Source organism: Aulostomus chinensis, chromosome 22, assembly GCF_037954235.1.
Source record: "Aulostomus chinensis isolate RoL2024-O1b breed Wild chromosome 22, RoL_Achi_v1.0, whole genome shotgun sequence".
Classification (NCBI taxonomy): Eukaryota; Metazoa; Chordata; class Actinopteri; order Syngnathiformes; family Aulostomidae; genus Aulostomus; species Aulostomus chinensis.
Window position 1 is genome coordinate 17881907 of NC_141341.1, and position 11595 is coordinate 17893501.

The following is an 11595-nucleotide window of genomic DNA, read 5'->3' on the forward strand; positions in this document are numbered from 1 at the left end:
CTTGGTGGAGGACATGTCTGAGTTCTGGGACATGGTGTTGCAAGATTGTGACTTGTAATATGACGTTCCTTAAAGCGTCCTGTGTCAGATGAAGAGTATGCTTCATAATAAATTGGAATGATTTGATACGATTGTTCCAATCTTTGGACTTTTTTGCTCTTATGACATTGTAAGATATTTTGATGAGATTAAATGAAGTCTATCGAAAGGTATGAGTATGTGCCAATCACACAGTCGGGAAAGGGTGAATAAAATAATTTAAACAGCTGTTGTGAAGAAATGGAAGCAATTGTGTCCCTTTTCTGTTGGCCTGCTTTGCATTGTGGGTAATTGCTACGATTCAGTTCACCTGCTTGCCTGGACACCAATAACAAGCTGCCAGCAGGAAGGTTCAGGGTGCGTTGGTGAAGTCCTGTCCACTTTTAGGGAAAACATCTTGGGGTCAAGGAAAAGTGGATAGTTAATAATTAAAAAAGGAAACGGGAGAGGACAGCGGTACAGAGAATTTGACTACACCATAAGCAAAACCACGAAGCTACTGCGCATGTCACTGACGTGTTTAAAAATTTAGTGTTCTGTTGATGGAATACAGAGCGCACTTCTGTGGATTCTTCACCCTCCCCGCCTTAAAATGACGTCATTACGGAGGATGAACATGGAGTAGAAGCTGTCAATCACAAACGCAATACGAATTTCTTGTCACATTGTGGATTTTAGTTTTAGAGGAATGTTCGACTGTAAGTCTATGGTAGCCTCATGTCAGCATGTGAAGTTGCAACGTCGTGTGAATGTCGCGGTAACGTCACTGATTGTTTTACTGCAGCGGTGTAACGGTTGAACACGTCACAGGTTACAACGAAGGTTCAAACTGGTCAACTTTAAGTTTCTGAAACATTTAAAGTAAGAACTTGGATTTGTTTGCGTGAACTCAAGATGCAAAAAACTTGAGACCTTAATAATGTATACTCGTTGAAACTCATGAGACGAGTTGAACAAATCTCTGAACGAATTGTATTAACGTGGAATGTTTCGAACATAATGACTGATTATTTTGGTGAGCAGCTGAGTGGCGTTGCTTTCAAAATAACCACAGCAAGGGATGCCGTTGTTTTTCCTCCATGCTGATGTTGCCAACTCACGCAGCGTCGGACTTCCTCTCGCTCTCGCTTTAGAGAGGTCGGACCAAAGGATCGGACCCCTCTCATCTTGATGCTCACGTACATACTTCCGGGTTACGCCTCAGATACACCTGAAGACATGTGGCGAATCGGTAAGGAAATGACTCTTATTTGTCCTTTTTGCAAATCAACTCATTCTATTGTGAATGTTTTGATGCAGAGCCAGGAAGTAGTCAGGCCTTTGATGGGAACCCCAGCCACGCAGCAATGCCGATAAAGGTGCGTCAGCTGCGCGTAGTCTCTGTGGTGTCTGGCGTAGGATCTACAGGAAAGGTTTGAAACCGTTCTCTAAACTGAAATGAAGTTAATGGATGAATCATGATCTCAACACAGAGGGCTGCTCTTCAGATTTTACCCTGCACGGTATCTCAGCTGCTGAATGCTTCAAAAATTAACAGTGATTCCTTTGCCATCTGTGACTGGGAGCTCCACCAGGTATGAGAACATGAACGGATCATCTGTGGATCTTTGATTGGGCTCGTACATCAGTTAACTTGGGTAAGGTCTAACTTTCACGAGATTTGAAGTAAAGGGACCAAATGTACAGTGTGTCTTCATCTGTTGGTGTCCTCCATCATGTGCAAGAATGAACCGTGCATTAGTGCACACCGCCAGAAACAAGTAAGAGTATGACAACTAAATATTTAAGGCAGCTTGAGTTAGCACACGTGTTAATTGCCCAGGTATGTATTATGATGTCAAATTACATCGAGTAAATTTCACCTGATGGTGACTAGACAGAGCCCACTGACCCACTCGTTTCCCTCCCCAGACTCAATAGATCTGGCATGTACAGAGCATTTTAGCAAAGATCCAGGATGAGAAAAATTGGTGGTAAACACTTCTGATACATGTAAGTTATGAAAATAGTCAATTATTATTATTATTATAATGGCACCTCCAGTCACATCTTTGTTTTCAATTGCATTTCAACCCAGTTAAAGACCTCAAAATTGAATGCTGCCCTGCTTAAATGCAGGTACTCATACCTTTTCAAATAAAAGTTAAGCATCTCTCCAAAATCCACATTTTCTTTTTGCAGAATCTTTGAATTAAATATTGGACCACAGTCTGGAGTTGATTTGGTTAATTTACCTCTGAGATGGAAAATATGGGGGAACAAATATCCAAGGGTTAAATTAACCTATCAAAACCTGATTTTAAGGTTCTCTTCACAGCTTAGATTGGTGTATTTTCATTATTAGTGTCCTCAGTTGGCTGCATTTCAAATGCCACATCTGATGCTTTGCTGAGGGACTGTCGAATAATCGTCCAGGACTAACGCTCTGGAGAGGGCAGGTCAGTGTGCATCATAAATATGGGTGAGCTGTGGGGCCGTTTACTACGGGCTCTCTTCAAAATGTCTTTACGATTCCTTTTGGAAAATAAATGTAGCTTTCAGAGATGAAATATAATAATTATTGCTGCCAAAATTCCCCTTGGCCTATATAGTGCCAGTGTTTTACCGTCCAGTAAATCTTCAAAGCCCGACTTCACCTTCAGAAAAATATATGTTATATTGTATTGTATCTAGATATATGAGATTAATCTCTGACACCGATATTTAATTTTCGAAAGGAATTATATGTAGATGTTCAAGAGACATTATGGCCAGGGGTAAATGACCAAATAGCTCACCAGAATAAGACTCGTGTCTGAGATGATGTTGTACGGTGACTGGCGCATGGCCACTGGACCCAGGCTGCTCGTCGGTTTTTTTTTTTCGGACATGCTGTTGCGTCACCCTCCTCTTGCTTGTTCAGTGCAGAGGATTGTGAGTGATTGAGGACTGCTTTGGACCAACAGGTGAATCCTTAATAGATGTCAAAGAAAGACTCAGATTTGGTAGATCATTGAAAGTGGACCAGTCCTTCAGTGGTGCTTGAGTTTTTGAGTAAAGGAAGCCCTCATCTTCGTGACTGAGTAACGTCTGGTATGCACTTGTTTATTTAGAGTTACTGTGAAGTTAGTGTGCAGTCAGCAGCAAGTGACTACTCAAAGCTAAGGAAAAAATCCTTAACACCCATATAAAGCCACTGTTTTTTAAACTAATCTTGTCAGATTAGTCTTAATCAGTGAGCTTTAGACAGCACTGGTGAGTAGAAACAGGCTTACTTCTGTGCGCCTGCTCCAAACGCTAGAAACTGTCTCCCAGCTGTAGCTCCATACGCCCAACATACAGTAACATGAAAGAGAATCTCCTTCTTTGTGCAATGTGTCACGTCATTAATTGTCTTGTTGTTTTTGGATATGCTTTGATCTTGTGTTGCCTGACGTTAAATAGACATTTTTCAGTACTAATAATGTAAGCTTTAATATCATCAACTAGTCATGAGTCCACAGTATTGTTTAGAAACTCTTGCTTTGACTGACAGGCAGGCCTGACATAAAGTCCACAGTCAGTCAGTCGTTCCTAATAAACCTATACTAAAAAAATGATTGTTGAGTTCAGGTCTGAATGTGGTTTTAGGCACGCACATCTCGAAAAATAGCATCTACTAAATTTGTAGTTCAGTTATTTGAGCACACGCTTATTTCACATCCAACGAATCCATGACTGATGTTCAACTTGTTAATGTACACTAAAAAAGACATGCCACCCACTGAGCAGGTTTAGGATGCTCAGGATCCGAATGGACGTCTGGGTATTCTTGTTGCTGCTAGTATCCTGCACCTTGGCACAGCCATAGAAGAGGGGTTGACTACTATTTCACACGCAACAAACAACAACAACCAGATCAGCTCTATATGTAGGAGATGTGCTGCACTACATGAAGCAGTGGTGAGCACTTTAGAGTTGATTTGAAATGGTCAGAAGTGGGAGTGAAAACACGGTATGGAGTGTGTTTCCACAGATGTAAGAGTGTTATCACGGTATGGGCTGATTCCGCTAATTATAGGTCAAAAAGTTGACATTGACAGTTTTTTTTAATACAATGCTTTTTCAAGATGAATTTTGGATGTGGAGAACTACTTGCTGTGTTTATGTGCTTCCCTGCATGCAGGTGTCTGTTGTAGGCATCATCAGAGGATTTGCTCCCTTTGTGACAAACATCCAATACTCTGTGGACGACATGACGGGTCCACCTCTAAATGTGAAGCAGTGGGTCAACACAGAGGCTAGTGGCATCAATAGACTCATTCAGAATATAACTACTGTTAATAGTAGTAATAATGATAATTGATTATAAGTCAGGCAGCGTGGTGGTGCAGTGGTCAGCACTGTTGCCTCACAGCAGGAAAGTTTGAGTCCCGGCTTGGGCACAGGATCTTTCTGTGTGGAGTTTGCATGTTCTCCCTGTGCCACCCACAGTCCACAGACAGGCAAATGGAGACGAGGCTGATTGATTCTCTAAATTGACCGTAGGTGTGACTGTGATTGTGAATGTTTGTCTATATGTGTTGGCCCTGAGATGCACTGGCGACCCGTCCAGGGTGAACCTTGCTTTTTGCCCCAAAAGCTGCTGGGATAGGCTCCAGCCCCCCCGCGACCCTTAACAGGATAAGCGGAAGAAAATGGATGGATGGATGGATGGATGGATTATAAATCATTAGATTATATGGAGTCTCTCAAGAAACCCAAGGACACCTAACAAAGCTACCAAAATGTAGATAATGGTACTTTTACTGAACCACTTAATAAAGTTTGAAATTGTATTTCTCTTAGGACTGTGCTGTGATGACGTCTGTCCCCCCTGGATCATATGTGAAGGTTGCAGGAAGATTACAGAATTTCAAGGTATTATAAAGAGTTTGGAGATTGGCTTTAAATTCAAGTGAGAATCAAATAAATTATAATGTTCACACATTCAGGTTTTGTTTGCATTAGGGTCAAAGGTCACTGCTGGCAATGAATATTCGCTGTATCAAGGACCTGAATGAGATTACATCCCACATGATGGAAGTGGTACAAGCCCACATGCAGCTCTTTGGAAAGGTACCAGAGCCTGTGATCAATATCTTGACTTCTGCTTTCACAGAAATGTGTTATGCTCAACAAGTGCAGACTTAGATAAGAATAAGAGATTACAAGAATAGATTTAGACACACAGAGATCCACAGTGAATCCGCCTGCGGTTAGGAACTCATATGGATGTAGGCTTGGTAAAAAATATGCATAAATACACAGTATAAATAAATAAATATGTAAATTTGAACTGAAATACTTCCTCAAGAGTAAAATTTATCTGCCTTCCTGCCCCCCCGGTTTATGAAAAAGGGTGAGATAAAAAGATTCACCACCTTTTTCTTGGCTTGCACAGTGAGACTGGGATAACGTACAGTTTCCCGGTGTTGCATGATACTCTGTAGCCTGACAAAGTAGAATAATTGGAGTAATTTTGGGCTCAGTAAGTGTATGTACATGCTGTATTTTAACACACAAAAATCCACCTGGGCAATTTATTTATCATCATATTAGCTGTACTTTTTTTCCTACCCTTGTCCTGATTTGCTCCTGGTCCTTTCGCTCTACACTGAGTAACTTTCTGGGAATTTAATACCATAAATGAAGCCGTCTTATGTGACGTAGGCAAATCTACAAAAATATATCCATCCCTTCCACGATGTTTCCTTCATATTGCCTTCAAATTATGAGGAGCGACAAACAAAAAGGATAAGCAACGAATTGTCAAGAAATTTTAAAAGTGGAGTCGCCATGGCTAAATTCCAAGCTCCACCCTCACACTCTTTAGCCCTGAACTCTTACCCACTTAATTGATGTCAACTGGTAAGTGATTAAGTGGGAGAGGCTGTGAAGGCTCACGATGATATAAATAGGAATGGGACAGTGCTCTCATCTTACCATGACAACACCAACAAGAAGTCTGTGTCTCTCAATAAACTTAAAAAAAAAAAGAAAAAAAAGAATTATAATCATACAAAGAAACCGTGTGACATACGTTTGGTTATAGTTCGTCAGAAGATAACCAAATCCAGATAAGAGCTAAAAGCGATCTGTAAGCGTGGTGCAAGCTGGTGCTTCCACTGCTATTTTGGAATAGAAAAATAAATAAAACATTGCAAAAAGGTGCCATTGATGCCCCACAAGATGGATGAAACACTGGCCATCACCTCCTACTAGGCCTGCTTCACCTACTTCATCCATGATGACTTTGGTGGATGTCTGCTGCTCCCTTAAACATAAGACACGAGTGCGCACCTTTACCTTGTGCACGTGGAGGTCCTTTCCTTCAGATGAGAAGAGCTCCCTTGAAAAGCGTGTCAGTTGGAATTTGTGCGCCACTGAAATTGCAACACACTCATCCTGTCTCACCCTGGGCTTTAAATGGAATAATACAAAGTGCTCTGACTGGTTTTAGGGATGTCATGCCTGAAACACGCATATGAATAATTAGGTGTCTCATACCTGCATCTTTGCACCATGCGCCTTGGTTTGCGCTCCAATTATGTGCCTTCTAAATGCCATTCCTGTGCAGTGGTTAAAAGAAGTGCTTTTTTAGCAGAATTTACACCCCAGACACGTATCATTATTGGAATATTTTTGTCCATGGAAGTTATAACTACCCTTCTAAAGGTCTCGTACTCTAGGCATTTTCAAAGGGTGTTTGCATTGTTAATCCAGGTGTCTGATGTTAATATGAACGTCCCTGCTGCCTCCCTTCCTGGAAGAGTCTATCGCCCGGATAGTGGAGGAGGAGGACATCCTGAGGGCATTTTACTAACTGGTTTGTCAACCATCCAGCGTCAGGTTAGTGGTTTTTTTATTTATTTTTTTTAACCAGTCTTTCCTAGTTTACCCTAGCAGTAATGATTATATGGATGGTTCTGTTTTACTTTTAGAAGTTTGCCATCCTCTAACATTAGTTATTATATGTAACATGCCGAAGTAGTCTAGTGTCTCTGATTCCTAAAGACACCGAGTTGTAGTCATTGGATAACACAAAAGCAATGTTTTGGTCAAACGGTAACTGTTGATCCTTTTGAAAGGTTTTGCATGTGATCAGGACTGTCTCCGTGCATCGTGAAGGTATCAGCTTCCATGACCTGAAGACGCAGCTGGACTTCCTCAGTGTCAGAGATATCAGGTACTGTAAATATTTCATCTTACGGTATCTGACCTTGTTAAGTACTAATGCATTCATTTTCCTACTGCTTCTGACACAGTTAAGATACATTGTTGTGTTCATAAGGTTTTGTATGGATCCACTACTACTGCGTCAAAAGGATTTATTCCAAAGACGCGTCTACGCGCAACGAGCAAAAACACCTAAGACGCTTTCAAATTAGCCTCTGTTCTTTTACAGGACGGCTTTGGTGTTTCTGATCAATGAAGGCCACATCTTCACAACCATTGATGAGCATCATTTCAAGTCAGCGTAATATTAGTAGGCTACTTCAAGGCTATTCTGCCAGTCTGTCACTGCCATGAATCACAGTTTCGTCAAGAGGTTCTGACTGGATATGGGGAAGTATCTTGGGGGTTATTTTTGTTTTACTTTTTTGTTATAAGCTTCTGCACTTTCTGCCTTTGTTCAAAGTTTGTTAACAAATGATATCCAGACAGATGAAGATAAAGATATGAGCTTTGTATTATATCATGTGTTGGCCGTAATGCATCACTGATGTACTGGCATTCCTATGTTTTGTTCTGGTCTTGCTGCCCTACAGATGTTCATGAAGTTTGTACGAAAAAATGACCTGTACAAATATATATATATATTTTTTTTACATCTGTAATTATTATGGAAATTATTCAAAAAGAAATGAAGTATTCAATTTCCCAGTTGTGAGTGTTGAACTACATGATTATGTACGAGTGTTTCACGAGTGTGTGTTGGGTAAGATGCTGACACGTATCAGCAAGGCATCAAGGACAAGGTGTTGAGACTGACTAAAACCTACCGCAAAGTTCTTCGACTTTCAACAGAATGGTCAGACCTGAAGTTTTTGATGTGGTTTCCAGATTGCCTTTTAGCCATAAATCTGTGCAACAGCTCTCAGCATCAGAAACGAAAACAAAAACAAAACAAATCAAAGTTGATCGATGATGATTTAAAAGTAGTCACGGTGCTGGCCTGGCCTTTGGTAACCACTCAGAATTCAGTTAGTAGCTGTGTGTTAGCAAGTCCTAAGGCTACCATAATGTTACTGTGTAGTTTTCTAATGTGTTCATATTCCTCTCTCACAAAAGTTACATTCCATCAAAATGCTTAAAACCTAAAACTATTATTTGGATCTTTGACCCTTAAATGATGACGATGCTGTTGCATGCATTACTCTGACTGCTAATGCAAAATCCTGTATCCACCCCTGTTTTCTCCAAAGTTACTGAGTTTTCATTTTTGAACCTATTAACTTTCAGTATTTCAGGATGCATTTTTCTATTGTTGGCACATTCCATCATACATACATTTCTGGGCATTTTCCATTTGTTTGCCAGCAGATGTAATTGACAAGGAGAGATGTCTAAAAACAAAACAGACTTGTCATTGGAGGGCAATACCTTTTTTTCCCCCCCTCTAGCAAAGGCAGGTGTCTATGAGGGAATTCCAACCCGTAACCAGTCACATGAAGGGTGTAAGACCAGCACTCAGTGAGACAGTCTCATTCAGCGAGATTTGTGTTTCTTGCGTATGGTCCTTCCAGCCAAAACTGAAAAGCCAAGAATCTACGGTGTGTTCACTGCAATAAAAAAAAAGATTATCGGAGGGATCAGAAATGATGAAATATTTGTTAACTGGTGGAACCCATCAATTAAATTACATTGCTTAAAACTCGAATGTTAACTGAACAACAACAAAGTTGTCATTTAAGATGCTGCGGTTTCCTTCAGGAGGACATTTAGTTAAATACGACAGTCCTTGAGGCTTTTTAGAACCGCTATTTTAACTTCAACTAGTTTTAAACAAAGACAAGTTTTAATTTAGCTAAACCAGGTTTTGGGGTATATGATAATGATCAGTGCAGATTTATGTCATATTCATTATATTCATTGCAAGTGAAGACTAGTTTAGAATTTGTTGAAGTGTGAGCTTGATTTCCAGATTTAGTTACTGTCAGGGGTGAAAGTGGCTTCAAAGTCTTGCCGGAACAGCACGCACGCCCTTTGGGTGCGCGCCGCCGTCGAAGTTTTACAGTTTATTAATCGGTTCCGGGTGATTTTTATTACAGTTTTCGGTGTCTATTCCCCACACAACTGCAGCCCCCATAGCCCCACCCTTCCCGCCCCTGGAAATGCTTTGAAAACTGCTTTTCACAGTAACTGCCCACTACAGTGCTAACAACAGGGAACAGGCAGACATGACAAAACAGATCATCAATGTCACTCAATGATTTCTTCTTCTTGTAGGTCCTCACTGGCAGAGACAGTCTCTCCCTGGAACTCACTCTCATCAAGGAGTGGCTCTGAGTCTGAATCTTCCCTGGGTCTCATTTTGCTAACTTTTTTTCTTGCTTCTTCAACTCTGTCACATTTTCGCTTAAACATGTCACTTATTTTACGTTGCATTGTGCCAAAGCAGGTAGCCAGCAGCCGAGTTCTTTGACTTTGCCCTCTGTTTTGTTTTCTTTCTCTTTTTTTCGGTCCATGAAAGCAGAACACGTGTGGTTTTAACCAATCTAAACTAACATTGCTGGTAACGTGACCCACGTGTCCGTCTGTCAGCCAACCAGAAACGCCTCGCATGCGGAGATGCGCTCATGGGCACGACTCCGTGTCAAGGCGGTTTCACACTAAACGCGCGAGGCGCAGTACGCGCGGGGGAAGTCCATTCATTGTGTATGTGGGCGCGCTGTGACGTCACATGAGCGCAAAGCAAGCCCAGCAACTCGGTAGCGCTGCGCGTGCTTGCGCCCCACCTGGCGCAGTGCGCCGCGTTCAGAGTGAAACCACCTTCAGACGTTGTTTTCTTTATTTAATATGGGATTTTGACAGCTCCCTTCTCCTCCTTTTTTTTTTTAATGGGACTCCTTCCAGCTCACTTTCACCCCTGGTTACTGTGCACCTATTGTATACCAATCAGCCATAACATGATGACCACTGAGAGGTTAAGTGACCTACATTGATAATCTCATTACATTTGCACCTGTCAGTGGGGGCAATATATTAAGCAGGAAGTGAACATTTGGTCCTTGACGTTGATGTGTTGGAAGCGGGAAAAAAATCGGCGAGTGCAAGGACCTGAACAACTTTAACAGGACTAAATGCTGATGCCCAGTTAAATGGGTTAGAGCATCTCCTAAACTGCAGCTCTTGTTAGGCAGTCCTGGTCTGCAGTGGTTAGTACTCACAACAAGTAGTTCAAAGTAGTGAATTAGCAACATGACGATGGGCGCAGAATTGGACCACAGGGCAAAGGCCAAAGATGGCCTGGTCACGTTGTCTTTGACATTATGTGGATGACTGGGTGTATGCATGTGGCTTATAATGGGAAGAGATAGCTCCAGGATGCACCGCGGGGAGAAGGCAAGCCAATGGAGGCAGAATGACGCTTTGAGAAATGTACTGCTGGGAAACCTGTGGTCCTGCTCTTCATGTAGCAGTCACTTTGATATGGACCACCTACTTAAATGTTGTAGTCCAGATACACTTGTTTATGGAAATGGTATTCCTGAATGATGGTGGCCTCTTTCAGCAGGATGATGCACCCTGCCACACTGCAGAAATGGTAAAAGGAACACAATTAATTCAAGGTGCTGACTTGACCTTCTGGAAATAACCCCAGAGCTAATAAAGCATCACACCAGGATTACTAATGGAAGACCTGATGGGACTGAAGAGGAGACCAAACTAGATGACGTTCTCAGATTCAGTCTTCGTTTGCTACTGTTGTTTCTTAGCAGGGTATTACAAAAGAAAAATATCCCAATAGGAATCATTGTTTACTTTGAAGAAGTCAGTGAATGTGAGAAACATCCAGATTAATAAAAAAAAAAAAAAAAAGAGTGGCCATGAAGGCATTAATAATAAACAGCCTGTACTGGTTCTTATAAGAGGACATTTTTAACTGAGGTGGCTCCACAAAGCATACCAATGAATGAGAGACTGACTTTTATTTTCATATAGAAGGAAAAAAACATTTCGATATGAAAATCCGAATGATTCCAGACTTCATTTGTATGGATCTCTGGCTGGCTCAGTTAGATGTTTCCCATTATTGCTCAGGCTGGTCCTGATTATTTTATGACAACCTACACAGCAACATTGGGCCCATTGATGGACCACCCGTAAGTACAGCATTGGACTACAGTCCAAAGGTGTCAGACTCAAAACAAGAAGCTTTGTACTCATGCTTTTATTTATTAAAGAACTGTTTGTATTCTAAGGTAACCCTTTGTCTTTTTTTCACGTGTTTATATTTTGTAAGTGTCCAACGCAAGTCTTTTTTTTTGTAAACGTGGATTTCTGGACTCCATGGTTCGTGCAGAGAGGAGAGAAGTTGATCTATCTGCTCGT

General features: G+C 41.3%; 1 protein-coding gene across 1 annotated transcript; it reads left to right on the top strand.

The window, feature by feature from the left end:
- Positions 1-313: 313 nt before the first annotated feature.
- LOC147241022 (replication protein A 32 kDa subunit-like) lies at positions 314-7913 on the top strand. Its single transcript, XM_086194068.1, has 10 exons — positions 314-396; positions 1173-1270; positions 1339-1397; positions 1512-1613; positions 4184-4297; positions 4846-4917; positions 5008-5115; positions 6763-6888; positions 7128-7225; positions 7445-7913. The coding sequence occupies exons 2-10, from the start codon at positions 1210-1212 to the stop codon at positions 7518-7520; spliced, it is 816 nt and encodes a 271-aa protein (XP_086050194.1). The 5' UTR covers positions 314-396; positions 1173-1209; the 3' UTR covers positions 7521-7913.
- The last annotated feature ends 3682 nt before the right edge of the window (positions 7914-11595 follow it).